Source organism: Zootoca vivipara, chromosome W (genome assembly GCF_963506605.1).
Source record: "Zootoca vivipara chromosome W, rZooViv1.1, whole genome shotgun sequence".
Lineage (NCBI taxonomy): Eukaryota > Metazoa > Chordata > Lepidosauria > Squamata > Lacertidae > Zootoca > Zootoca vivipara.
The window spans coordinates 3,050,842-3,076,842 of record NC_083293.1 but is presented as its reverse complement, the minus strand read 5'-3'; the positions used below and the strand labels follow the sequence as shown (position 1 = coordinate 3,076,842).

Sequence of the window (26,001 nt, the reverse complement as noted above, 5' to 3'; positions counted from 1 at the left end):
TCTATATGACATCCTTTGATATATTTGAACATGGCTATCATATCACCCCTTAACCTTCTCTTCTCCAGGCTAAACATACCCATTTTAATTTTTTTAAATTATTTTTAAAAAAAAACGAATTTCTTGGATTTAAATCGGATTATTTTTTTTATTTAGCGGCAGTTGAGACGCCAGCCAAAACAGCACAGTGTGTGTGGTCCAGTAGCCCCTTAAGAGACCAGCTATGTTTGCCCTGGGTGGAAGCTTTCATGTGCATGTGGATAAAATTGTAATTAAAATAATAATAATAAAGATACCTCAGGGCGACATTTTACAATATGAACATTTATTGGAGGCGAGGAAACTTAACTCTCTCCCAGGCGAAAACTGGAATACAGGTAACAAGATAAGATCAGATATCTTTATTGTCATTGTCCCCTTGCGGGAACAACGAAATTGCTACATCCACTCAGATGGATGTAGAGGCCTAACTCTGCGTCCAAACCAATGCTTTCCAAAGGAAAATTCCAGGCAGGGGGAAGCCAAATGTCCTTTTTTTCCCCTCCCCTTTTTCTGAGCCAGACGAGGACAAACTCGCTTCAAATTCCGCGCTCTTTTTCGGAAGGAAGGAAATGGAAAGTTTCCCAAATCTGAACGGCAAGAAACATTGGGAACCAGAATCGCACCAATCCAGCGGACACAACGTCGCCTGTCGACGCAGATCAGCCAGCGCTCGCCGGACGTGGGGAAAGGGCTTCAGTCATAAAAAAATACTCTAATAAATTTACCAGACTATTATTATTATTATTTTACAGAATTATAAATAATAAATAGCGGGACACAGTAGATTACAAATCGGTGGCTTCTTTTTTTAAAAAAAAGAAAAGAAAGAAATTTAACCCGATTGGATCTTGCGAGAAGGAATCAATTGGGCTTCCTCAACCTCGGCCCTCCAGATGTTTTTGGCCGAGAACTCCCATGATCCCTAGCTAACAGGACCAGTGGTTGGGGACGAGGCGCTTTGTAGTCTCAAAACATCTGGAGGGCCAAGGTTGAGGAAGCTTGGAATAGATCGTTTCTTGCACCCCAAACTGAACGTCCTTTTCATCGTTTGCATTGCATTCCTCCATCTCGAGAAATAGGCAAACTCCAGCCCTCCAGATGTTTATCCCTAGCTAACAGGGCCAGTGGTCAGCATTGATGGGAATTGTAGTCCCAAACACCTGGAGAGCTGGAGTTTGCCCATGCCTGCTCCATCTGGTGCCCTCCAGATATTTGGGGCTACAATTCCCATCGTCCCCAACCACTGGTCCTGTTAGCTAGGGACGATGGCCGTTGCAGCCCCCAAACAGCTGGAGGGCCGAGTTTGCCTAGGCCTGACCTAGAGTAAACTCATTGATTCCAACTCCATTCTTACCTTCGAAAGAAGGGATCGCGGCGGCGGCCGGTTTCCCGGCGACATTTTTAATGTCAATGTAAGTTGGGTGCTTTTCCGGGAATTCAGAGGAAATGCGGCTGTCGTCTCTTTGAAAGTCCCCGATCCGAGGACACGTTGGCAAAAGGATTTGTCGTCAAAAGGAAAACCCAGCAGACGTTGGCCAAAGGACGAAAAGGGAAACCCATTAAAAGGAGGCTTTAAAAACGCCGGGCGACATTGATTGCCGAGGAGTAAGGTTGACGTGGGTGTTTTGCACTCGGCGCTCCTGATCCGGATGCCCTCGGGGATTTCATGCCGATGGTTTCTCCGTAGGTGGGCATAATAGCAAAAGGGCGGCAGGAGCAGACATCCAGGCGGGCAGCAAGGCGAGTCACTTGGGGGAAAGTCCGTCCATCGAGGCGAATGGGGAAGCGGGTTTGGACTGTGTGGCCGGTGGTTCTGCTGGGGCGCAAGCGGTGGCGCCTTTGGCCAGGGAGTCAGAGTTGGTGCCGCTGGAGCTGCCGTCGAGGGCGTCCGAGAGCAGGCTGCGGAGATGAGGGGAAACCGCACGTTTCAGTGAGGGCACATAAAATAAAACCACAAAATGTTCCAGTAGCACAGGCATCTCCAAATTTTGGACTACAATTCCCATCAGCCCTGACCACTGCTCCTGTTAGCTAGGGGTGACGGTTGTCGTTCCAAAACGGCTGCAAGGGCCAAGTTATGTATCTGCACACTTCTTCAGGTCACATTGGGTTCAAATCAAGTTGCTTGAAATCACGGTTCAAATAACTCATCAGTAAGGTTTGATTTTAAATCCTTTAAAAAAAATTTTACAAAAAGGTTTAACCTTGCTGGCATCCAAGAATGAAGATTCCACCTCAACATTAGGAAGAACTTCCTGACAGTAAGAGCTGTTCGACAGTGGAATTTGCTGCCAAGGAATGTGGTGGAGTCTCCTTCTTTGGAGGTCTTTAAGCAGAGGCTTGACAGCCATCTGTCAAGAATGCTTTGATGGTATTTCCTGCTTGGCAGGGGGTTGGACTGGATGGCCCTTGGGGTCTCTTCCAACTCTATGATTCTATGAAACTACAAGAAAGAAGCTTCCACCTCAACATTAGGAAGAACTTCCTGACAGTAAGAGCTGTTCGACAGTGGGATTTACTGCCAAGAAGTGTGGTGGAGTCTCCTTCTTTGGAGGTCTTTTAAGCAGAGGCTTGACAGCCATCTGTTAAGAATGCTTTGATGGCGTTTCCTGCTTGGCAGGGGGTTGGACTGAATGGCCCTTGGGGTCTCTTCCAACTCTATGTATGATTCTATGATCCTCTTCATATTCTCAAGAAGAGGAAGGTCTCCTTTTCAGAAGAATAAAATTCCTTTTTTTAAAAGAAAGGTGTTTTGACAACCAGAGGCAGCTTTCATTTTTTGAAGAAAAACATTCTCTCTTTCTCTCTTTTTTTTCTCCCCTTTTTTTACAGAAAGGTTCAGCCTTGTCGGCATCCTCTCTAAAGATTGACAATCGGAAGAAGGTTTCATTTTTTGGAATCGTCCATTTTCAGAGTATCTTTTACAGCAGACATCCCCAGACTTTGGCCCTCCAGATGTTTTGGACTACAATTCCCATCATCCCTGACCACTGGTCCTCTTAGCTAGGAATCATGGGAGTTGTAGGCCAAAACATCTTGAGGGCCGCAGTTTGGGGGTGCCTGTTTTACAGTTACAGATGGGGGAGCGTTTGTGGCAGTGTAGATTTGATTTCGGATCAAATCGATTTAAATCCTTAGTCTGACTTTATTTCAATAATTCGGGCATGTCCAACAGGTAGATCGTTATCTACCGGTAGATCACTGGACGTCTGTGGTAGATCACTGGTAGATCACTGGCTCCCCCCAAAGAAGCTCACCAACTTTGGCTCCCCTAAAAAAAGCTCAGCAATTTTGACCCGAACCCCTAAAAAAAACAGGCCCTCCTTCTCCCAAAAAGAAGCTCAGCAATTTCGACCTGAACCCCTTAAAAATCAGGCCTTCTCCCAAAAAGCTCAGCAATTTTGACCTGAACCCCTAAAAACAGGCCTTCCTGCTCCCAAAAAGAAGCTCAGCAATTTTGACCTGAACCCCCCAAAATGGGGTAGATCCCTGCCAGTTTTTAACCCTTTGAGTAGATCACAGTCTCTTGGGAATTGGCCACCCCTGCAATAACTCATCAGTAAAGGCTTGATTTATCCTCTTAATACTGACAGCCAGAGAAAGCTTTCCGTTCGGGAATCGTCAATTTTCAGAGTAGTTTTTACTGTTTTATATCAAAAACGAGTGGGTTTTTTTAGCGCCCATAAAAAACTTCCTTATTTCCTGATGAATATTGCCCTCCAGTTGTTTTGGGGACTACAACTCCCATCAGCCCTAGCTAACAGGAGCAGTTGTCAGGGATGATGGGAGTTGTAGTCTAAAAAAAAAAAAATCAAAAATGTGGAAGGCCGGACCACTGGAGTTTGCCTATGTGTGGAGATTTTTTTAAAAAAAATCATTGATTTTTTATAATTATTATTAAAAATAAACTTTATTATACAGTGGTACCTCTACTTACGAATTTAATGCGTTCTGAACACACATTTGTAAGTCGAAAAAATTGTAAGTCAAATCCCATAGGAATGCAATGGGAGAAAAAATTCGTAAGTCGAAGCAACCCTATCTAAAAATTCGTAAGTAGAAAAAAATCCTATATAAACAGCATCCAAGATGGCGGGCGGAGCTCCTTTCGTAAGTAGAAACATTCGTAAGTCGAGTTATTCGTAAGTAGAGGTACGATTGTATATCACAACGATTACCATTCGTCACAATCAATAAAAACAAAAATTACAGCCGTAACCGTGTTGCAGTTGTCTTATTTCCTTCCCTCGACAACCCCCTCCCCTTCCCTCCGACTTCTCAACCTAATCTGAACTTATCCCCCTTTTTCTTTTATAATCTACATACCTTACTCTTAACATTTACAATGATTTCCTACCATTTTTCACATCCATCAAAAATCCCTAATTCAATCTATTCTAGGCATCCCTAAACTTCAGCCCTCCAGATGTTTTGGACTATAATTCCCATCTTCCCCGACCACTGGTCCTCTTAGCTAGGAATCATGGGAGTTGTAGTCTCAAAACATCTGGAGGGCCGCAGTTTGGGGGGATGCCGGATCTATTCTTACCATACTACAATTAACACTTTACAATTATCAAAATAAAATCATTGATTTTTAATCCACCCAGGGTAGAAACTCTTTTGGAAGCCTAGAGCAGGCATCCCCAAACTTCGGCCCTCCAGATGTTTTGGACTACAATTCTCATCTTCCCCAACCACTGGTCCTGTTAGCTAGGAATCATGGGAGTTTGTAGGCCAAAACATCTGGAGGCCTGCAGTTTGGGGATGCCTGGCCTAGAGCATCAAAAGACACGGCGAACCATTTCTGGGAACATGAGTAATATGGATTATAAAGATTAATTTTACCATGAGCCGAGGTCGGAAAGATGCGTCGCATCGGGAGAAAGCATGTTGGTGGTTCCTTGGAAAAGTCTCTTGGGCTGGCTTTCGGTTTCCATTTCGCCTATCAAAATCAGAAAGCAGATTTGTTTCAGATTTGCTTCTTAGCCGAGAGGTGGAAATGGCTGGAATTGCCAACGACGGAAGAGTCAAAACACTCGAGATAAACAATGATAAACAAGATAAACAATGACAATCCTATTGGATTCATTCAAACGACAAGAAAGAAGATTCAACCTAAACATTAGGAAGAACTTCCTGACAGTAAGAGCTGTTCAGCAGTGGGATTTGCTGCCAAGGCGTGTGGTGGAGTCTCCTTCTTTGGAGGTCTTTAAGCAGAGGCTTGACAGGCATATGTCAAGAATGCTTTGATGGTGTTTCCTGCTTGGCAGGGGGTTGGACTGAATGGCCCTTGGGGTCTCTTCCAACTCTAGGATTCTATGATTATATAATTACATAAAAAATTATTACAGAAGGAAACCTATTGGATTCATAGATTTGCTTCCTTGGCACCTGCAGGCCTTAATGTCAATATTGACTTTGGTCCGTTTCTGTAAGTCACCTCTTTAGTTTATTAGTATTACAGATAAGATCACACATATCAGGATTATAACAGGTCGTTTTGGTTCAATCTCCCCTTAGAAGGCAAGTCCTTTGGGTTTGATGCTTAAAAAGAGGAATGAATATGTCTAGAAGTAGGAATATGGTAAAGTTTAGGTGCAATTGACTGAGTGGCAGGATCCCACAATTCATTTTCCAATTTATAAATGCTTGGAGAGAAGTTCCATAGAAGTTTGTTATATTTCATAGAATCATAATCATTTTTAAAGGAAAAATAAATATAATGAGAAACTCGGGACATTCGGCAGCAGTCAGAATGATGTTGGTTTGAAAACTGATCGTTAGAGGGCTGGAGACAGCCTGTGTTGTAATCTTGGAAGAAGAGAATTTCTTTCTCATTAAATATCTTTGTAGGTTGTCGAACCTCACATAGAAATAACTTTAGCCTTTATTGGGGGGGGGGATTCCCAGACTGCTCCGTTTGATTGAGTCTTTGTTAAAGTTTGGCATAATTGCAGTGGAGAGTTTGGCTCTTTTGGATTCAAACTACAAGAAAGAAGATTCCACCTCAACATTAGGAAGAACTTCCTGACAGCAAGAGCTGTTCGGCAGTGGAATTTGCTGCCAAGGCGTGTGGTGGAGTCTCCTTCTTTGGAGGTCTTTAAGCAGAGGCTTGACAGGCATATGTCAAGAATGCTTGGATGGTGTTTCCTGCTTGGCAGGGGGTTGGACTGGATGACCCTTGTGGTCTCTTCCAACTCTATGATTCTATGATTCTATGGATATTCTTTAAACAATAAGATATTAAAAAGCTGTCTCTTATCTTTTCCCTCTGAGGAGCGCTCCAATGAAACGAGAAAATAGCCGGCCCCTCGTGGGGTGCATTGATTTATAGTTTATTTTATAAGCATTTAAGTTTCTTCGTTGGCTTTGGGAGTATGATACCTGATAAATATTTTGGAATAGCCCTCACTAGTTATAAGTTAGTACACTATATCTCGTATCAGGGAGATTGTCACGGTGGTTTATCTTAGTGTTGGGGCATCCTCATTTCCCAACGATTGATGAGTGGTAGAACAAAGATGGCGGACTATGCCAGTGGGGGGGCCAAACTCCGCCCAGTTCCAAAATGGCCACCGCGCCAGAATAAACCGGGGAAAAACAAAAAAACCCCGTTTTTTTCAGCTAGGAACAGCTGGGAAAACGGGGAATTCCCGGGGAAAACGGGAGACTTGGCAGCTATGTAAAACAGGCACCCCCAAACTTCGGCCCTCCAGCTGTTTGGGGACTACAATTCCCATCATCCCTTACCACTGGTCCTGTTAGCTAGGGACGATGGGAGTTCTTGTCCCAAAACTGCTGGAGGAGGCCACGTTTGGCCATGCCTGGACTATGCAGAATTGGCCAAGCTGACCGCTTGTCACGGTCCGGTCGGCGGGCATCAGGACCAGAGGCAAGATGGTGGTGAAGAAGCAGGGTCGAGGAGCAAGGCAGAGGCGAAGGTCCACGGGGCACAAAGCAAGGCGAAGGCAAAGCAAGGGTCCAGGAACAAGAAGCAAGGCGAAGGTCCACGGGGCAAGAGCAAGGCGAAGCAAGGTCCAAGGAGCAAGGAGCAAGGCGAAGGATCCAGGAACAAGAAGCAAGGCGAAGGTCCACGGGGCAGGAGCAAGGCGAAGGCGAAGCAAGGGTCCAAGGAGCAAGGCGAAGGATCCAGGAGCAAGAAGCAAGGCGAAGGTCCAAGGGTCGAGGAGCAAGGCGACGGCGAGGCAGGGGTCCAAGAAGCACGGTGGCAACAAGGCAAGGGTCCAAGGAGCAGGAGGCCAGATGCAACCAGGCAGGGATAGCGTTGCTGTGGCAAAGAGCTGAAGGGAAATGCTGGGCTTTTATCCCTCCCAGCTCCTGCCACCAGGTGTAGTGAGATCTCAAGTGGCCTCACCTGGGTGACTACTCCTTGCCTCTCCAGCACAAGCTGAGGACTTCACCTGTGTGGCCGCGCCTTGCTTCTCCAGCACAAGCTGAGGCAGGCCCCAGTCCTGCAAAGCACTACAGGCCCCAGAGCCTGACTCCTGCCCATACTCCTGACACCGCTAGAATCTGGAACAAGACAACCCAAAATGTCGAAGAGACTGGAGTCAATTTATTTGGTACACAGTGGAACCTCGGTTTATGAACACCTGTTTACGAATTCTCAGTTTACGAACGCCGCGGACCCATCTGGAACGGATTAATTCGCTTTCCATTACTTTCAATGGGAAAGTTCGCTTCAGTTTATGAACGCTTCAGTTTATGAACAGACTTCCGGAACCAATTACACCCATGCTTCGGGTTAAGTACGCTTCAAGTTGAGTACTCTGCGGACCCCTCTGGAACGGATTAATCCACTTTCCATTACTTTCAATGGGAAAGTTCGCTTCACAGAATCACAGAGTTGGAAGAGACCCCAAGGGCCATCCAGTCCAACCCCCTGCCAAGCAGGAAACACCATCAAAGCATTCTTGACATATGCCTGTCAAGCCTCTGCTTAAAGACCTCCAAAGAAGGAGACTCACTCCACCACACTCCTTGGCAGCAAATCCCAGTGCCGAACAGCTCATACTGTCAGGAAGTTCTTCCTAATGTTGAGGTGGAATCTTCTTTCTTGTACTTTGAATCCATTGCTCCGTGTCCGCTTCTCTGGAGCAGCAGAAAACAATCTTTCTCCCTCCTCTATATGACATCCTTTTATATATTTGAACATGGCTATCATATCACCCCTTAACCTTCTCTTCTCCAGGCTAAACATACCCAGCTCCCTAAGCCGTTCCTCATAAGGCATTCAGTTTATGAACGCTTCAGTTTATGAACAGACGTCCGGAACCAATTACACCCATGCTTCGGGTTGAGTACTCCGCGGACCCGCCTGGAACGGATTAATCCACTTTCCATTACTTTCAATGGGAAAGTTCGCTTCCGTTTATGAACGCTTCAGTTGATGAACAGACTTCCGGAACCAATGGCGTTCATAAACCAAGGTACCACTGTATGAACAATTGTAAAAAAAATGTGAAGACACTAGCGGGACTGCAATAAACCCAGCAATGAGAAACTTTAAAACTTTTCAGACCAAAGAGATCAAAGTTGGCTACAAGGATATGAAGGTAAGAACACGATTATTTAAAGGGGCGATACAAAGATCTGAAAAGACAAAAGTTGCAGGTTAAGAAATTAAGTGAGATCTAATTGAAAATAGGTTAGAATATGATAATGAGTTGTAAAATTAAGAAACGGATGCTGTAATTAAGTTTGGAAAATAAGATGTAGAACTTGCCAAGAATAATATGCAATGAACCGGGGAAGTCCCCTACTAAAGTGAGAAAAAATGCATACGTTGTTGTTGTTTTTTTAAAAAAATTCTTTCTTATTTTTGTATTTTTGAATATTGATGATATAACAATGTATAAATGTGTGGATGTTATTCTTTTCTTTATATACAACTTAATAAAAATTATATATATATATATATATATATATATATATATATATATATATATATATATATATATATATATATGAGAGATCTGAAAATACAAAAACCAGGTGAAGGGGTGGAGGGAAGAAGTCACAAGCTCAGCAGAGCAAAGAGGAGGCATAGGCAAACGTGGCCCTCCTGTTGTCTTGGGACTACAATGCCGCTGGTCCTGTGAGCTAGGGGGTGATGGGAATTGTAGTCCCAAAACATCCGGAGGGCCGAGTTTGGCCAGGCCTGTCTTCAGCAATTAAGTCAAGCACCCCAAACTCAGCCCTCCCGCTCTTTTGGGACTACAACGCCCATTGTCCCTGACTGCTGGTCCTGTGAGCGAGGGGTGATGGGAGTTGTAGTCCCAAAAGAGCTGGAGGGCCAAGTTGGGCCATGCCTGCTCCATGGTAAAGGTGGAAGGGTACTGCCTAGCACAGTGGTGGCCAAACTCGGCCCTCCAGCTCTTTTGGGACTACAACGCCCACCGTCCCTGACCGCTGGCCCTGTGAGCTAGGGACGATGGGAGTTGTAGTCCCAAAAGGGCTGGAGGGCCAAGGGTGGCCGCGCCTGATCTAGAACAGTGGTGGCCAAACTCGGCCCTCCGGCTCTTTTGGGACTACAATGCCCATCGTCCCTGACCACTGGTCCTGCGAGCTAGGGACGATGGGAGTTGTAGTCCCAAAACAGGGCCTAGTTTGGCTATGCCCGAGCTAGAGCAGGAGAGACGGGTGGCTCGGGTGGGCCGAGGTCAACCCAGCATTTTGTCACCCCCCCCAGTTGTGACACCTTAGGGTGCCCTGCTCCTACTGCAGCCCCCCTCCCCCTGCCTCTGGACGTACCTTTCCTTTTGATGGGACCAAGAGCGCTGGGCCGGATGCAGTTGATCGGACTCTGGCTCCTCCTGCTAAAATCAAAGCTGAATTACGGTCTTTCTAGGAACGGGGAAACTTCCGAGGTGACGAGGCAAATGACTTCAAAGCTACTGTATTGTGTTTTAAAGATTCTAATCAGGGTGGATCAAAATTAATGGTTTTTTATCTGAATTTTTTTAAAAAAAACTTTTTTATTTAAATCAGAATTTATTATTATTATTTTTTAACTTCGTTTTTTATTGTTTCCATTTATCATTCAAATAATTTGTTAAGTTAACATGCAAATAAACTGCCAAGATTTTTTTAAATCAAATTTTTTAAATCAAATGCTTTTAGAGGAAAAATCTTTCTAATTTTCAAATCAAATCAAAGTTTATTAAACGGCCACAGACCAAATCGACTCATGCAGCTATTCGACAAGGGATAACACAGAAATAAACAGAGGACAAATTCAATACTAATTTGGCCATAACGGCTTAGGGAGCTGGGTATGTTTAGCCTGGAGAAGAGAAGGTTAAGGGGTGATACGATAGCCATGTTCAAATATATAAAAGGATGCCTTTTTGAGGAGGGAGAAAGGTTGTTTTCTGCTGCTCCAGAGAAGCGGACACGGAGCAATGGATTCAAACTACAAGAAAGAAGATTCCACCTTAACATTAGGAAGAACTTCCTGACAGTAAGAGCTGTTCGGCAGTGGGATTTGCTACCAAGGAGTGTGGTGGAGTCTCCTTCTTTGGAGGTCTTTAAACAGAGGCTTGACAACCATCTGTCAAGAATGCTTTGATGGTGTTTCCTGCTTGGCAGGGGGTTGGACTGGATGGCCCTTGGGGTCTCTTCCAACTCTAGGATTCTATGAATTTTTAGATGCACTTTGGTCTCCCTTCCCAAATTTATATAAATTTTATATAAAGTGTGCATGCACACTTCAAGCTCATACCAAAATAAAAACTTAGTTGGTCTTTAAGGTGCTACTGAAGGAATTTTTTTATTTTGTTTCGACTCAGACCAACACGGCTACCTACCTGTAACTAATAATTTCATAATTATCAATCAATGTATTTCTAAGAGTAGAACCAAATTAGTCATTTTTTATAAAACTGTAAAAAACTACTCTGAAATTTGATTATTTTCCAAAAAACGAAAACCTTTTTTAAAAAATCCTGATTCCCTGATGAATAGCCTTTGGACATCTGTGCCTAAAATTGTGTGAATGGTTGGACCATAATGATTTACTGGAAATTGAACAAGCAGGCTTTACATCTGGACGTTCCACTATTGATCACTGCTTAGTGTTAGATTATTTCATATATAAATACGTGAAACATTGGAAAAAGTCATTGTATGCCATAGCTGTCAAGTTCTCCCTTTTTTTAAGGGAAATTCCCTCATGCTGAATAGGCTTCCTCGCGAGAAAAGGGAAAACTTGACAGCTATGTTGTATGCAGCCTTTGTGGACCTAAAGGCAGCATTTGATTCTGTGTCTAAATTGGCCAACATGGGTATTAAAAGAAGGCTATTACTTCTGATGATTAAGCTTTCATGAAAATAATACCCTTCAGATCAGATTTGCGCAGGACGGCAGACTTTCTAGAGAAATCCCAGTTCAAAGAGGGGTGAGACGAGGATGTTTACTAGCTCCTTCTTTATTCGACATCTATGTGAATTCTCTGATCACATGCTGCCATGAAATTGTTCTCTAGTGGTAGAAAAGTACCAATTCTAATGTATGCTGTTCTTCTCTCTCAAACTAAAGTTGGCTTGGAAACGTGCCTTAGGGAAGTTTTGCGACCAATGCGACGCCAAATTGTTGACAATTAATTTTGCCCAAACTAAAATTGTACGTTTTGACCGTTCCTTTAAGGAAGACAATTGGAGTGCACAGTGGTAGACGAATTTAATGCGTTCCACGGGTCTTTTCTTATAACGGAAAATTCGTCTAGTGAATCCCATAGGAATGCATTGATTTTTTTCCCCCCTAGGAACGCATTAATTGAATTTCAACGCATTCCTATGGGAAATCGCGATTCGCTAGACGAACTTTTCGTAAAACGGATTCGTCTAGCGAGGCAACCTCCGCTCGAAAAATCCTTTCGTTCAGTGGAAATTTTGTTAAGCAGGGCATTCGTTAAGCGAGGCACCACTGTATTTCTAAGAGTAGAACCAAATCAGTCATTTTTTATAAAACTGTAAAAAACTACTCTGAAAATTGATTTATTTTCCAAAAAGGAAAACTTTTTTAAAAAAATAATCCCGATTTCCTGACGAATAAATAGCCTTTGGACTCGAATGTCACTTAAACAGAAAACTATCTTTGTAATCCGATTTAAAAAACAAATAAATCCGATTTAAGCAAAAAAAATCCGGTTTTTTTATTTATTTATTTTCAAAGTCATTGGTCCCTATCCACACTGATCTGTTCCATTCACAGGCATAGTTTTATGTAGAACTTAACAGTACAGAAGTCAAACGGATTATTAAGAAAAGCTTTCTCAGATATAGTGACTTACTTTGAAAATCTCCTTGTGGGGCTAGGAATCGGGCTCGGAGGCAATCCATTGCTACTCACAAACATTTGCAGGGAGGGAGAGAAGCATTGCTGGGAAAGACAAGCACAGCATTGAAAAGCACCTTAAAGAAGTTTTATCATCATACAAAAAGCAGTGAAATTCACTCAAATGTATAAAACGAGGAATCGTCGTAAACGTAAAGAAAAGAAGGTACTTCTTAACCATATGTGGCGGGTCTGTAAGGAGGCAAAGGCTTTCTGGGAAATGATTTATAATGAACTTTTTTAAAAAAGTTGAAATATACATTTATTATTTAAAAAAAACCCAGAAGCCTTTTTACTAGGCATTGTAGGTAACATAGCTGCCAAGTCTCCCGTATTCCCCGGGAAATCCCCGTTTCTCCAGCTGTTCCTAGCTGAAAAAACTGATTTTTTTTGTTTCCCCCCCGGTTTATTCTGGCGCGGCGGCCATTTTGGAATTGGGCAAAGCAGCATCAAAAGTCACTTCTGAGCATGCTCCGCCCAGTTCCAAAATGGCGGCAGTGCTACTTCTGGCCTGCTACTTCCGGCCCGGTCCCTTTATTTCTCTGACAGCAACTTGGCAGGTATGCTGTTCTAGCCATACCTGCCAAGTCCGGGTCGTAAATATCCGGGATCGGCAGCGCGCGCATGACTGGAAGTTGCGTGACGCAACTTCCGGTGGCGCTTCGCCCTTCTATGGGCACCAGAAAATGGCGGCGCCAGCGCCGGAAGTCGCTTCCGCGCATGACCGGAAACACGTAAAAGCGACTTCCGGCGCCATCTTCTGATGCCCATAGAAGGGCAAAGCGCCACCGGAAGTCGCGTCGCGCAACTTCCGGTCATGCGCGGAAGCGACTTCCGGCGCCGGCATTTTCTGGTGCCCATAGAAGGGCAAGCGGCACCAGAAAAATGGCCGGGTAATTAGGGTTGCTAACAATTGCATTCTCCTCCACTCATAGCTGCCAAGTATCCCGATTTAAGGGAAAATACCAGGATTTTTCGCTAAACGGGAGACCGCCAGGAAACGGTAAGAAAAAAGGGGTTTTCCCGGCGGATACGGGATACTTGGCAGCTATGGTTCTAGCAGGTTCTCAAAATTTCACTGCTCAGGATTTCACGATTCCACCCCTGCTAGCAAAGGAAGCTGAAATGACGCTATGCGGTACTCGTTCCGGCACAAATTACTTTGACATTAAATCCGGCTCCAAGCCACTGGAAATCTTAATTCAGCTGCCCTGCAGCTTCTGAGCATTCAGCTATTTGGTTGTACGCTTTGGATCAAGAGTTTTGTGGTGTTAGCGAGCAGGGAACCTACGGTTTTTAATGCGACGGCGCTTCTGTTTCTAACTTGACTCAGAACACATGGGAAAGTAAAGGATATTTCTCTCTCCATTTCTGGACAGAAGCAACCAGAAGGCTTGGTGCCCACAGTCCTCTCTGAAGATTAAAGGGTCAAGGGACCCCTGACCATTAGGTCCAGTTGTGACCGACTCTGGGGTTGCGGCGCTCATCTCGCTTTACAGCTTCCGGGTCATGTGGCCAGCATGACAAAGCCGCTTCCGGCGAACCGGAGCAGCGTACGGAGACGCCGTTTACCTTCCCGCTGGAGCGGTCCCTATTTATCTACCTGCACTTTGACGTGCTTTCGAACTGCTAGGTTGGCAGGAGCAGGGACCGAGCGACGGGAGCTCACCCCGTCGCAGGGATTCGAACCGCCGACCTTCTGATCGACAAGCCCTAGGCTCTGTGGTTTAACCCATCCGCGTCCCTCCTCTGAAGATGATGAATGAGCTTATCGGTCAGTGGTACCTCTGGTTATGAACTTCTTTCGTTCTGGAGGTCCGTTCTGAACCTGAAACTGTTCATAACCCGAGGTGTGCTTTGCTAATTGCCGCCGGCAAACAATTCTCCGTTCTCATCCCTCAAGGTAACTCTTCCAGGTTAGCAGAGTTTGTAACACGAAGCGTTTGTAACTCAAGGTACAACTATATACAGTGAGGCCTCGCAAGACCAAATCAATTCGTTCCACGAGTCGTTTGCAATAATTTCGTGTTGCGAAGAGCATTGAAATTTAATTTGTGCGTTCCTATGGGGGTGGAAGCGCAAAAAGGCTTGAGGTTTTTCATATTTCAAGGGGAGGGGGAAGCAGGAGGAGGGCCAGGGAGAGGCTCCCCCCCTCCTTCCCCAGCAGCCGGACCCTCGCGCCCAACCAGACAGAAAGCCCGTTCACATGCAGGCAGGCAGGCTGTCTGGTGGGTCTCTCCTGTTCGCGCGCAGGCGGCCGTTTCGGTGTGGCGGCGCCAATCGCCAATCACCATGTCCCTGTGGAAGCCGGGCGATGGCGGCGGCAGAAGCACGAGGCGGGCAGGCTCCCTGGAGGAGGCTTGGTCTGACTTTCTCCTCCTCGTGGCACCCTGCTTCGTCTTGCGAGTCTGCAAAAATAAATCGCAAAACGTTTCCGTCTTGCGATTTTTTTTCGTGCCGCGAGGTACCGCTGTATCGTTTCGTTCCTGTAGAAAAGTCTTCCCACCCTGCCGCCTCCCTTGCCCCTCCCAAACTGAGGAAGTCTCCGGGCGCACCTTTCCAATTCCCCTCGTAGGCGAAGGTGCCGGAGAGACGGGAATGAAGTCTATCCTCTTTGGAGACGAGGATTTTTCCGATTTGTCCAAGTCGTTGTCGCTCTGGGGACACAAAAGGGTCGTGTTGATACCCTCGCGGGAGGGACGCGGCAGCCACAAAGGTCGCCGCCACAAAAGTTCCCAATGAAAGAGAGCACGGTCAATCGCTCCATCCCCCACTCTGAGCTCACTGGTGAAGGCAGGGAGTGGAATGGTAATATTAAACATCTGTAAAAAAAAGATTTACCAGGCTCAAGCTTTCTTCCCATGATTGGCTTATCTGCATTGCTGTCTGAACTTCCCTAAAACACAAAAAGGCTCATCAGTGGCGATGAGAGAACACAGTGGCTGCTTCTTCGTTTTCTTAAAAAAACCAGCTCGGTTGCACCTACCTTTCGTGCGCCGCTTCTCTGTTCAACAAATCCACTCCTTCCTCCTGGAGGACAAGAATTCACAGCTTAGTTCTCGGCGACTTTCTGCTCCACAAAATATCACTTCCTACAACTCCCATCCATAGCTGCCAAGTCTCCCGTTTTCCCTGGGAAATCCCCGTTTTTCCAGCTGTTCCTAGCTGAAAAAACGGATTATTATTATTTTTTTGTTTCCCCCCGGTTTATTCTGGCCCGGAGGCCATTTTGGAACTGGGCAGAGCATGCTCAGAAGCGACTTTTGATGCTGCTCTGCCCAGTTCCAAAATGGCTGCAGTGCGACTTCTGGCGCGACGGCCATTTTGGAACTGGGAAAAGCAGCATCAAAAGTCACTTCTGAGCATGCTCCGCCCAGTTCCAAAATGGCGGCAGAGCTACTTCCGGCCTGCTATTTCCGGCCGGGCCCCTTATTTCTCTGACAGCAGAAGTCGCACTGCAGCCATTTTGGAACTGGGCAGAGCAGCATCAAAAGTCGCTTCTGAGAATAAACCGGGGAAAAACAAAAAATTCAGTTTTTTCGGCTAGGAACAGCTGGAAAAACGGGGATTTCCCAGGGAATACGGGAGACTTGGCAGCTATGCTGGTACTGTGATGGGAGTTGTGGTCCAAAAACAGCTGGAGGGGACCAAGTTTGGCCATCGCTGGACTACTGCAACACACTCTACGTGGGGCTACCTTTGATGGTGATCCGGAAATTGCAACTAATCCAGAATGTGGCAGCTAGAATGAGGACTGGGAGCGGCCGCCAAGACCACATAACACCGGTCCTGAAAGGTGTGCATTGGCTCCCAGGATGTTTTCAGGCACAATTCAAAGTGTCAGTGCTGACCTTGAAAGCCCTCAATGGCCCAGCAGAGGAAACCTTCCTTTGGTTGTCGATATTTTAAGAGGGTTGAACAGGGTTGAATCTTTCTGTAAAATAAAGTCTGACCAGGACCATATAACAGCAGTCCTGAAAGATCTGCGCTGGCTCCCAGGACGTTTCCAGGCACAATTCATCCCTAGCAAGCAGGACCAGTGGTCAGGGATGATGGGAGTTGTAGTCCCAAAACATCTGGGGGGGGTCAAGTTTGCCTATGCCTGGGTTAAATGCACCCTGTGGGACCTCAAACCTGCAAACAAGAACTTGCCCTTAAGTTGCACTTAATTTTTACATCTATAAGACGCCCCCATGTGTAAGACGGCTCCCTATTTTTGGCGACTCTGAATTGAGAAAATGGGGGGGGAGATATACAGCGGTGCCTCGCAAGACGGAAGCAATTCGTTCCGCGAGTTGCTTCGTCTCGTGGTAATTCCGCCTTGTGAAGCGCGGTTTGCCGCAGCAAAATGAATAAATAAGAAAAAGCCGGAAAACTTCACACGGCTGCCGGTCCCGGATTCTGCAGTCCGGGACTTGGAGGGTAAGATTCTTATACACGGGAAAATATGGTAACTACGGTAACTACCGTATTTTCCCGTCCATAAGATGCCCCCACGTATAAGACGCACCACAAATTCTGGACATTATCTTTTAGGAGGAAAACCTAGTCTTCTACACGGAAAAAATCTGCGCTTCTGAAAATTAGGGAGAGGTAGGAATAGTGTCGTGGAGACCCCAATTCTTAGCTAAGAAACCCAGAGTTTTTCCGTTTTAGAAAGGGGGGGGAAATAGAGCTTGGTTTTGGGAGCAGAGCCCACAAGACAATGTTTTCTCCAAAGAACCGAGACATTATTGAGAGACCAATTCCAAAGAACTTTTATATATGTTTGTACTTACCCTTCTGATCTGATGGAGTCGGCTGCTGGGGATACAAACTGTAGGGGAAGTGATCAGCTGCAGGAGAGAAGGAAGAAGGCACAGACCTTTCAGAAGTGACCTTTCTTTGGTTGGGCTGAAAGCCGACACTCAAGAATCATAGAACCATAGAGTTGGAAGAGACCACAAGGGCCATCCAGTCCAACCCCCTGCCAAGCAGGAAACACCATCAAAGCATTCTTGACATATGTCTGTCAAGCCTCTACTTAAAGAACTCCAAAGAAGGAGACTCCACCACACTTCTTGGCAGCAAATTCCACTGTCGAACAGCTCTTACTGTCAGGAAGTTATTCCTAATGTTGAGGTGGAATCTTCTTTCTTGTAGCTTGAATCCATTGCTCCGTGTCCGCTTCTCTGGAGCAGCAGAAAACAACCTTTCACCCTCCTCTATACGCCATCCTTTGATATATTTGAACATGGCTATCATATCACCCCTTAACCTTCTCTTCTCCAGGCTAAACATACCCAGCTCCCTAAGCCGTTCCTCATAAGGCATCGTTTCCAGGCCTTTGACCATTTTGGTTACCCTCCTCTGGACACGTTCCAGCTTGTCAGTCTCCTTCTTGAACTGTGGTGCCCAGAACTGGACACACTATTCCAGGTGAGGTCTGACCAGAGCAGAATACAGTGGTACTATTACTTCCCTTGATCTAGACGCTATACTCCTCTTGATGCAGCCCAGAATTGCATTGGCTTTTTGAGCTTCTGCATCACACTGTTGACTCATGTCAAGTTTGTGGTCTACCAGGACTCCTAGATCCTTTTCACATGTACTGCTCTCAAACCAGGTGTCTCCCAGAACCTGGCACGCCACTTTGTAAAGGCGGAGAGATGAGCCGCCACCATATTTTTGGCACCATAAGACGCACCTGACCATAAGACGCACTTAGTTTTCAGAGGAGGAAAGGGGGAAAGCCCTGTTTTTTGGGGGGATCAGCTCAAAGTTGTCGAGTTTACTTTGAAAAGGGGGGGGAATCCTGCTCAACTCACAGTTCTGCAGCTTCTGGTAATCTAATCAGCCAGTCACATGTTGCTGGGGAAGCAAACAGCCTCCCTCTGCAGAACATTCAACAATGGAGGCCTGGGCAAGGGGCCGGGGCCGGAAGAGAGCTAGCACCCCTTATCTCCCTCCCCGATCTCTTGCAATCAGCTGCTGAGCGGCTTCCTCTTTCTCTCTTGTTTGCCTTTAGCTCTTTCTCTAAAAAAAAAAAAGCATGATCTGCTTTTCGCCCCTGGGCAATTTGGCTCCAGGGACCACGCATAAGACATTTCCCCTCACTTTTTAGGAGGTCACCCCTTACTTTTCTGTAAAAAATTAATAATGATTCAAATCAAGTCCACTAGTGATTTAAATCGATTTGATTTAAATCAAATCCACCCTGTTAAAGTGTACCTTCAGTGTTCTGTTTTTATGAAGAGGATGCCAGCAAGGTTGAACCTGTCTGTAAAAAAAGTGATTCAAAGCAAGCCTTACAGACTAGTGGTTTAAATCATGATTTAAATCAAATCCACCCTCAAGAACACTAATATTTCCACAGCTGTAACCTCCCCAGGACTATGGATTGTGATAGATATACATTCTACCCATATTAATGTAGGAGAAATATACTACCACTCAGCCTCTACTCCAAGGCAGGTGGCCCTGAAAACTCCTTATTTTTATAGCATGGAAAGAATATTCATTCTTCTTAAAAGGAAAGAGGAATGACAGTTTCTCTCATGCAGACGCAGACAAGCTCCATCATATAAATCTGTTGCAAAGGAAGGTCATATTACTCTGGATATTTTAACAACGACAGGACCTGAAAACGTTATTTATATGTGAAATTTGCAAGTTTCTCATCTTGCAAAAAGTTATGGAAAGAGGAAATAAAGTTTACTGCATGCTCAACAACTTCAACCCTAAAAGAAGCTCAACAGGTTTGGGGCAAAACCGTAATAAAAGCTCAACAGCATCAATCCTAAAAAAAAAAAAAAGCTCTACAACTTTGGGGTAAAATCCTAAAAAATCGTAAAAGAAGCTCAATAGGTTTGGGGCAAAACCGTAAAAAAAAAAAAAGCTCAACAGCTTCATCTTGTTTGCTTTGGCCCAGTTGTCTAATCTGTGAAGGTCATTTTGAAGTGTGATCCTGTCCTCTGGAGTATTAGCCACCCCTCCCAATTTGGTGTCATCTGCAAACTTGCTCAGGATGCCCTCAAGCCCATCATCCAAGTCATTGATGAAGATGTTGAATAAGACTGGGCCCAAGACAGAACCCTGTGGCACCCCACTAGTCACTACTCTCCAGGATGAAGAGGAGCCATTGATGAGCACCCTTTGGGTTCGGTCAGCCAGCCAGTTACAAATCCACTGAATGGTAGCAGCCCGCATTTTACCAGCTTCTTTACAAGAATCTCATGGGGCACCTTGTCAATGGCCTTGCTGAAATCAAGATAGGCTACATCCACATCCACAAGATGGCGGACGGAGCTCCATTCGTAAGTCGAGTCATTTGTAGGTAGAGATACCACTGTAGATACAATATGCATAATACATATGCAAAAAACTTTGCTACAGAAGACGTGAGCCACAGAAACGACGACCGATCAGATTCAGAATGAGGGTGGATAAGATTAGTTTTAAATTTGAACAAGAGCCGGAAATGCAGAGACGTGAATGTGGACCGTTATCTCCAGACATCTGGAACATGGGAAGTCCCACACTTTTCATTTTTTTACCAAAGGAATATATAATTGGTGTGTGCTATTACGATACTTTGGATGGATTTGAAGTGTCTCGTCTTCACTCTCATTGGATTACACTTCCAAATTAAGATCTCATCAAAATCTGAAGAAGTGGGCATGCACATGAAGGCTTCTAACCACAACGAACCTAGTTGGTCTCTAAGGTGCTACTGGAATTTCGGTAAAAAAAAATATTTGCCGTATTTTCCCGTGTACAGTGGTACCTCTACTGATGAATTTAATGCGTTCTGAATGCACATTCGTAAGTCAAAAAACGCACATTTGTAAGTTGAAAAAATTCGCAAATCGAATCCCATAGGAATGCATTGGAAAAATAATTCGTATGTCGAAGCAACCCTATCTAAAAATTCGTAAGTAGAAAAAGTCCTATCTAAACCGCATCCAAGATGGCGGACGGAGCTCCATTCGTAAGTAGAAACATTCGTAAGAAGAGTTATTCGTAAGTAGAGGTAGCACTGTATTTAGATTTTTTAAAATTTGAAATAAGAACATGAGAAGCAGAAGTTATTATTGTTTAATTTTATTTTGGGGGTTGTCAGTTATTCGTAAGTAGAGGTTCCACTGTACAAGACTAGGTTTCCCCCCTAAAAAATAATAGTCAAAAATGGGGGGGTTGTCTTATACAGGGATATATCTCCCCCCCATTTTCTTAAATACGAGTCCCCCAAAATAGGGGGCATCTTATCGACGGGAAAAGATGGCTTTCGACTTCAAGATTCGGCCAATTTAAATTGGATGGATTTAAATTTGCACTATAAAGTTTCTTTCCGTCGGGTCACTTTCCATTCCTTATCTTTCCATTCCATTCCTTATCTTTCCTTGGTTTTATGTGTGTCGGGTTTTTTAACAGAGTGAATTTAATAAATGCTAAACTGTTTTTTTTCCCCTTTTTCATTCACGCTCCAGAGCACAATCTGGACACGAAAGCATTAACTCCTTGGTAGGAGAGTCATATTAGGGCAAGCATCCCCAAACTTGGCCCTCCAGCTGTTTTGGGACTACAATTCCCATCATCCCTGACCCCTGGTCCTGTTAGCTAGGGATCATGGGAGCTGTAGTCCCAAAACATCTGGAGGGCCACAATTTGGGGATGCCTGATCTACAGGTTTCAATGGTCTGGATTGGATAGTACAGCATGCATCTCAACTGTGCCATGGAAATCTGGTTTGTTCCAACGAAGAGTTAACAGTTGCAATCAAGGTATAGAAACCGCAGGTTTAGAATAGGTTAATTTTTGAGGAAAGTTTAATATCAACTGTGTATGAGTTAGGATATAGAAACTGCTAAAGCTCAACATCAAAAAAACCAAGATCATGGCCACTGGTCCCATCACCTCCAGGCAAATAGAAGGGGAAGAAATGGAGGCAGGGAGAGATTTGACTTTCTTGGGCTCCTTGATCACTGCAGATGGTGACAGCAGTCACGAAATTAAAAGACGCCGGCTTCTTGGGAGAAAAGCAATGACAAACCTAGACAGCATCTTAAAAAGCAGAGACATCACCTTGCCGACAAAGGTCCGTATAGTTAAAGCTATGGTTTTCCCAAAAGTGATGTATGGAAGTGAGAGCTGGACCAGAAAGAAGGCTGATCGCCGAAAAATTGATGCTTTTGAATTATGGTGCTGGAGGAGACTCTTGAGAGTCCCATGGACTGCAAAAAGATCAAACCTCTCCGTTCTGAAGGAAATCAGCCCTGAGTGCTCACTGGAAGGACAGATCCTGAAGCTGAAGCTCCAATACTTTGGCCACCTCATGAGAAAAGAAGACTCCCTGGAAAAGACCCTGATGTTGGGAAAGATGGAGGGCACAAGGAGAAGGGGACTCCCTGGAAAAGACCCTGATGCTGGGAAAGATTGGGGGCACAAGGAGAAGGGGACTCCCTGGAGAAGACCCTGATGCTGGGAAAGATGGAGGGCACAAGGAGAAGGGGACGACAGAGGACAAGATGGTTGGACAGTGTTCTCAAAGCTACGAACATGAGTCTGACCAAACTGCGGGAGGCAGTGGAAGACAGGAGTGCCTGGCGTGCTCTGGTCCATGGGTTCCCGAAGAGTCGGACATGACTAAACGACTAAACAACAAAAAGAAACTGCTAAAGATTATTGTTAATGAAGAGCAGGTAGGGGGAACTCGAGCAAGTCACCCCAAAACGTGGAGAAAATATTAAGAATTGAGAAAGATATATTATATTTTTTTGTGTGTTTATTCTTATGTATATGTTATATTGCGGTGGTTGTTTTATTGTGTTTTAAGTATAAAAAGAATAAAAATGATTTGAAAACAAAACAAAACAGTAGCATTAAAGCAGGCATAGATGGGCAAACTCGGCGCTCCAAATGTTTTGATACTACAACTCCCATCACCCCTAACAGGACCATTGGTCAGGGATGATGGGAGTTGTAGTCCCAAAACTCCTGGAGAGCCAAGTTTGCCTACACCTGCATTAAAGGGTTTAAAAAAACCCAACTTTTTTTGTCTCCGTTGTACTGTTCTAGCAACCTCTAGAAGAGGCATAGGCAAACTCGGACCTCCAGCTGTTTTGGGACTACAATTCCCATCATCCCTGACCCCTGGTCCTGCTAGCTAATGATGATGGGGGTTGTAATAATAATAATAATAATAATAATAATAATAATAATAATAATTTGTACCCCACCCATCTGGCCGGCTTCCCCCAGCCACTCTGGGCGGCTTCCAACAGAATATTAAAATACGGAAATCCACCAAACATTAAAAGCTTCACCAAACAGGGCTGCCTTGAGATGCTTTCTAAAGGTCTTGTAATTGTTCTTCTCTTTGACCTCTGGTGGGAGGGCGTTCCACAGGGCAGGCGCCACCACCGAGAAGGCCCTCTGCCTGGTTCCCTGTAACTTGGCTTCTCGTAGCGAGGGAACGGCCAGAAGGCCCTCGGCGCTGGACCTCAGTGTCCGGGCAGAACGATGGGGGAGGAGACGCTTCTTCAGGTATACTGGACCGAGGCCGTTTAGGGCTTTCAAGGTCAGCACCAACACTTTGAATTGTGCTCGGAAACGTACTGGGAGCCAATGTAGGTCTTTCAAGATCGGTGTTATGTGGTCTCGGCGGCCACTCCCAGTCACCAGTCTAGCTGCCGCAATCTGGGTTAGTTGTAGTTTCCGGGTCACCTACAAAGGTAGCCCCACGTAGAGCACATTGCAGTAGTCCAAGCGGGAGATAACTGGAGCATGCACCACTCGGGCGAGGCAGTCCGTGGGCAGGTAGGGTCTCAGCCTGCGTACCAGATGGAGCTGATAGACAGCTGCCCTGGGCACAGAATTGACCTGCGCCTCCATGGACAGCTGTGAGTCCAAAATGACTCCCAGGCTGCGCACCTGGTCCTTCAGGGGCACAGTTACCCCATTCAGGACCAGGGAGTCCCCCACACCTGCCCGCCTCCTGTCCCCCACAAACAGTACTTCTGTCTTTTCAGGATTCAACCTCAATCTGTTAGCCGCCATCCATCCTCCAACCGCCTCCAGACACTCACACAGGACCTTCACCGCCTTCACTGGTTCTGAGTTGAAAGAGAGGTAGAGCTGGGTGTCATCCGCATACTGATGAACACCCAGCCCAAACCCCCTGATGATCTCTCCCAGCGGCCACATGTAGATGTTAAAGAGCATGGGGGAGAGGACAGAGCCCTGAGGCACCCCACAAGTGAGAGCCCAGGGGTCCGAACACTCATCCCCCACCGCCACTTTTTGAACACGGCCCAGCAATGTAGTCCCCAAACAGCTGGAGGGCCGAGTTTAGGGGTGCCTGCAGTAGAGTCAACGGCTGACAAGCACAGCAACCAATTCAGCTTTGATTGAAACGCAACAGGGCCTCCGCTGGCCTGTCCATCAGTCTCCCACACAGCCTCCATCTCCACAAACTCCTGGGGTTAGAAAGCTCTTTGGAGATCTCCCCAGCACTTACCATGCTGTGCCGGTTCACGACCGTTGTGCTGTTCCGGCGGGTGCGCAAGATGTGCGGCTGGAAGACCTGGGCATTGTCGCTGAAAGAAGCGAAAAGGTCTATTACATTATGCAGGTGTCAATGTGAAGAGGATGCCCGGCAAAATTAAACCTTTCTGTAAAAAAAAAATGGATTTAAATCAAGCCCCACTGACAAGTGATTTAAATCGATTTGATATAAATCAAATCCACCCTGCTTTTCCTCCAGGGGACCCCCCAGCTCACCGGGCGCAAAAAGCGCTTTTAAGCCTTCCATCACACACACATATATATATACAGGCAGGTGCCTATAAACAATATTCACATTTATGCTCTGGGACTGTAAGCGTGGTCGTTGGGCACCCTATATACGTCTCACAATACCCCCGCCAACCACCGAGAAGGCCCTCTGCCTGGTTCCCTGCAACTTGGCTTCTCGCAACGAGGGAACCGCCAGAAGGCCCTCGGTGCTGAACCTCAGTGTCCGGGCAGAGCGATGGAGGTGGAGACGCTCCTTCAGGTATACTGGACCGAGGCCATTTAGGGCTTTCAAGGTCAGCACCAACACTTTGAATTGTGCTCGGAAACGTACTGGGAGCCAATGTAGGTCTTTCAAGACCGGTGTTATGTGGTCTCGGCGGCCACTCCCAGTCACCAGTCTAGCTGCCGCAATCTGGGTTAGTTGTAGTTTCCGGGTCACCTTCAAAGGTAGCCCCACGTAGAGCGCATTGCAGTAGTCCAAGCGGGAGATAACTAGAGCATGCACCACTCTGGCGAGGCAGTCCGCAGGCTGGTAGGGTCTCATCCAGCGTACCAGATGGAGCTGCCCTGGACACAGAATTGACCTGCACCTCCACGGACAGCTGTGTGTCCAGAATGAATCCCAGGCTGCGCACCTAGTCCCACAAAAATAGATTATAGTTGTTGTTTTTAAGAGTCATCATTAATAGCTCGAAATACGGAATTGACCTGCGCCTCCATGGACAGCAGTGAGAGGAGGGAGAAAGGTTGTTTCCTGCTGCTCCAGAGAAGCGGACACGGAGCAATGGATTCAAACTACAAGAAAGAAGATTCCACCTCAACATTAGGAAGAACTTCCTGACAGTGGGAGCTGTTCGGCAGTGGAATTTGCTACCAAGGAGTGTGGTGGAGTCTCCTTCTTTGGAGGTCTTTAAGCGGAGGCTTGACAGCCATCTGTCAAGAATGCTTTGATGGTGTTTCCTGCTTGGCAAGGAGTTGGACTGGATGGCCCTTGGGGTCTCTTTCAACTCTACGATTCTATGAAATGTCCTATTTCACAGATTTCCTAAGGACCAAGTTCCCCCGAGGAAAAGCAGTCAAAATCTGTGCCAACTCCCTGGTGGATAGCACTGATCCCAGCCTTCGGAGAGCTTTCACTAGGGCCCGGTTTCAAACCTTGCCAACACCATACCTGAACGGTAGATTTTAAACATTAGGAAGAACTTCCTGACTGTAAGAGCTGTTCGGCAGTGGGATTTGCTGCCAAGGACAGCTGTGAGTCCAGAATGACTCCCAGGCTGCGCACCTGGTCCTTCAGGGGCACAGTTGCCCCATTCAGGACCAGGGAGTCCCCCACACCTGCCCCCCACAAACAGGACTTCTGCATTGTCAGGATTCAACCTCATTCTTCTGGCGAGAGGAGCAGGAGGAGACCCCTGCCCTCCTCCCCCAGCCATGGCCCAGCTCGGCCCTCCAGCTGTTTGGGGACTACATTTCCCATCATCCTCCACCACTGGTCCCGTGCGCTAGGGATGATGGGAGTTGTAGTCCCCCAGCGGCCGGAGGGCCCCCCCCCTGCTCACCTGAGCCCGTGGATGAGCGGGGCGCTGTTGGAGCGCCTCAGGCCGCCCCCCTCGCTCCCGGCCGGCGGCAGCTCCAGGTCCAGCTCCATCTTCTCAGCTTGGGCCATGGAGGCGGCTGGCCTGCTCCCCGACAGCGGCCTCGGCTGCTGCTCAGCTCCGGCCTCGCAGCTACGGCGGGAGGAGCATGGCAGGGGCCGCGGAGAACTGGCCCGGCGGAGGCGGCTCCTCCTTCCCTCCCGTCGTCGCCTCAGGAGCGGCGTC

At 46.3% G+C, this 26,001-nt stretch overlaps 1 protein-coding gene and 1 non-coding gene across 8 annotated transcripts; both read right to left on the bottom strand.

The window, feature by feature from the left end:
- Positions 1-137: 137 nt before the first annotated feature.
- On the bottom strand, positions 138-26,001 carry LOC118078710 (PABIR family member 2-like). 7 transcript variants are annotated; one of them, XR_009556978.1, is made up of 12 exons: positions 25,741-25,918; positions 23,901-23,979; positions 17,182-17,238; positions 15,390-15,433; positions 15,245-15,299; positions 14,959-15,060; positions 14,695-14,811; positions 12,360-12,448; positions 9,820-9,884; positions 4,891-4,987; positions 1,397-1,941; positions 144-733 (listed from the first exon to the last, which is right to left on the bottom strand). XR_009556978.1 is itself a non-coding variant. In XM_060270054.1 (11 exons), the coding sequence occupies exons 1-11, from the start codon at positions 25,845-25,847 to the stop codon at positions 1,788-1,790; spliced, it is 963 nt and encodes a 320-aa protein (XP_060126037.1). In that variant the 5' UTR covers positions 25,848-25,918; the 3' UTR covers positions 138-1,787. The 7 variants fall into 7 exon arrangements, 5 of the variants coding, with proteins under 5 accessions (XP_060126037.1, XP_060126039.1, XP_060126038.1 ...); XR_009556979.1 differs by lacking the exon at positions 144-733 and adding an exon at positions 7,421-7,578 and having other exon boundaries at positions 1,921-1,941; XM_060270054.1 differs by having other exon boundaries at positions 138-1,941; positions 9,820-9,881.
- Positions 18,811-18,945, bottom strand: LOC118078688 (small nucleolar RNA U109). The gene has a single exon (XR_004691763.1). It is a non-coding gene; the product is annotated as a small nucleolar RNA U109 (small nucleolar RNA).

Coding starts and splice junctions, on each gene's coding strand:
- LOC118078710 (XM_060270056.1), bottom strand. CDS start 25,847: ATGGCCCAAGCTGAGAAGATGGAGCTGGACCTGGAGCTGCCGCCGGCC. Junction 14,812..14,958: donor CTACGAGGGGAATTGGAAAG/GTGCGCCCGGAG, acceptor TTATTTTTGCAG/ACTCGCAAGACGAAGCAGGG. Junction 12,449..14,694: donor CCGGCTTCCACAGGGACATG/GTGATTGGCGAT, acceptor TGTCTTTCCCAG/CAATGCTTCTCTCCCTCCCT.